The 1,005-nt window shown below is 51.2% G+C and overlaps 1 protein-coding gene across 1 annotated transcript; it reads right to left on the reverse strand.

The window, feature by feature from the left end:
* Positions 1–4: 4 nt before the first annotated feature.
* On the reverse strand, positions 5–1,000 carry LOC113617291 (proliferation marker protein Ki-67-like; the record flags this gene model as incomplete). Its single annotated transcript, XM_027100513.1, has 1 exon — positions 5–1,000. A coding segment is annotated over one exon (996 nt), but the record flags the coding sequence as incomplete, so codon positions are not given.
* Positions 1,001–1,005: the final 5 nt, after the last annotated feature.

Genomic DNA, 1,005 nt, shown 5'->3' on the forward strand with positions numbered 1-1,005 from the left:
TTTGGAAGAGCTCTTTGAAGCCAGCCAGGTCTTCCAGGGGTGGGGCCGTTTTCCTTGGTGTTCTCGGCCGCCTCTTGCTTCTAGTTACATTTTCTGTAGGGTCCAGTTTCTCTGCTGGAGCTTCCCGAGACACTGCAATGCCTCTGGCAGCACCCTCTGGTTCTCTGTGTGAGTGTGTGGTTTCCCCTGGTGTTTGTTGAGGCTTCCTGAGAGCTGAGACATCTTCCTGCACATCCACTTTCTGGGAAGGTGTCTTGAGACGTCCCCTTCTACTTGGTGTGTTGGCTGGTTCTGGTTGTGGAGATTGACGAGGTATGTTGGTGGGTCTGTCATCAGTCGTTGGTTCCTTGGCATGATCTGGGGTTTGGAAGAGCTCTTTGAGGCCAGCCAGGTCTTCCAGCGGTGGGGCCTTTCCCTTGGGTGTCCTTGGCCGCCTCTTACTTCCACTTACATTTTCTGATGAGTCCAGTTTCTGATGTGGAGTTTCCTGAAACAATTTGATGCTTTTACCATCATCTACTGGTTCTCCCTCTGAGTGCCTAGTTTCCCCTGGTGTCTGTGTCATTCTGCATGCTGAGAGCTCTGTCTCTACATCTGCTTTCCCCAGAGGTGTCTTGAGCCATCTCTTCCTATTGGTTGGTGTGACAATTAGCTGTGGTTGGGAGGACATGCAGAGCGTTTGGGGAGTTTTGACAACAGCCCTTGGTTCCTTGGCATGATCTGGGGTTTGGAAGAGCTCTTTGAAGCCAGCCAGGTCTTCTAGACATTGGACCTTTTCCTTGGGTGTCCTTGGCGGCCTCTTGCTTCCGTTTATATTTTCTGCTGAGTCTAGTTTCTGCTTTGGAGTTTCCTTAGATAATTTGATGCTTTTATCACCATCCGCTCGTTCTCTGTCTGAATGTCTGGCTCCCCCTGGTGTCTGTGTGGGCTTCCTGGGCGCTGAGAGCTCTTCTGCATACACTTTCCCTGGTGGTGACTTGAACCGTCTCTTTCTACCTGTTCGCC

The sequence above is a fragment of the Aethalodelphis obliquidens genome, unplaced genomic scaffold (genome assembly GCF_003676395.1).
Source record: "Aethalodelphis obliquidens isolate GAN/ISIS:26980383/991018 unplaced genomic scaffold, ASM367639v1 scaffold5398, whole genome shotgun sequence".
NCBI lineage: Eukaryota > Metazoa > Chordata > Mammalia > Artiodactyla > Delphinidae > Aethalodelphis > Aethalodelphis obliquidens.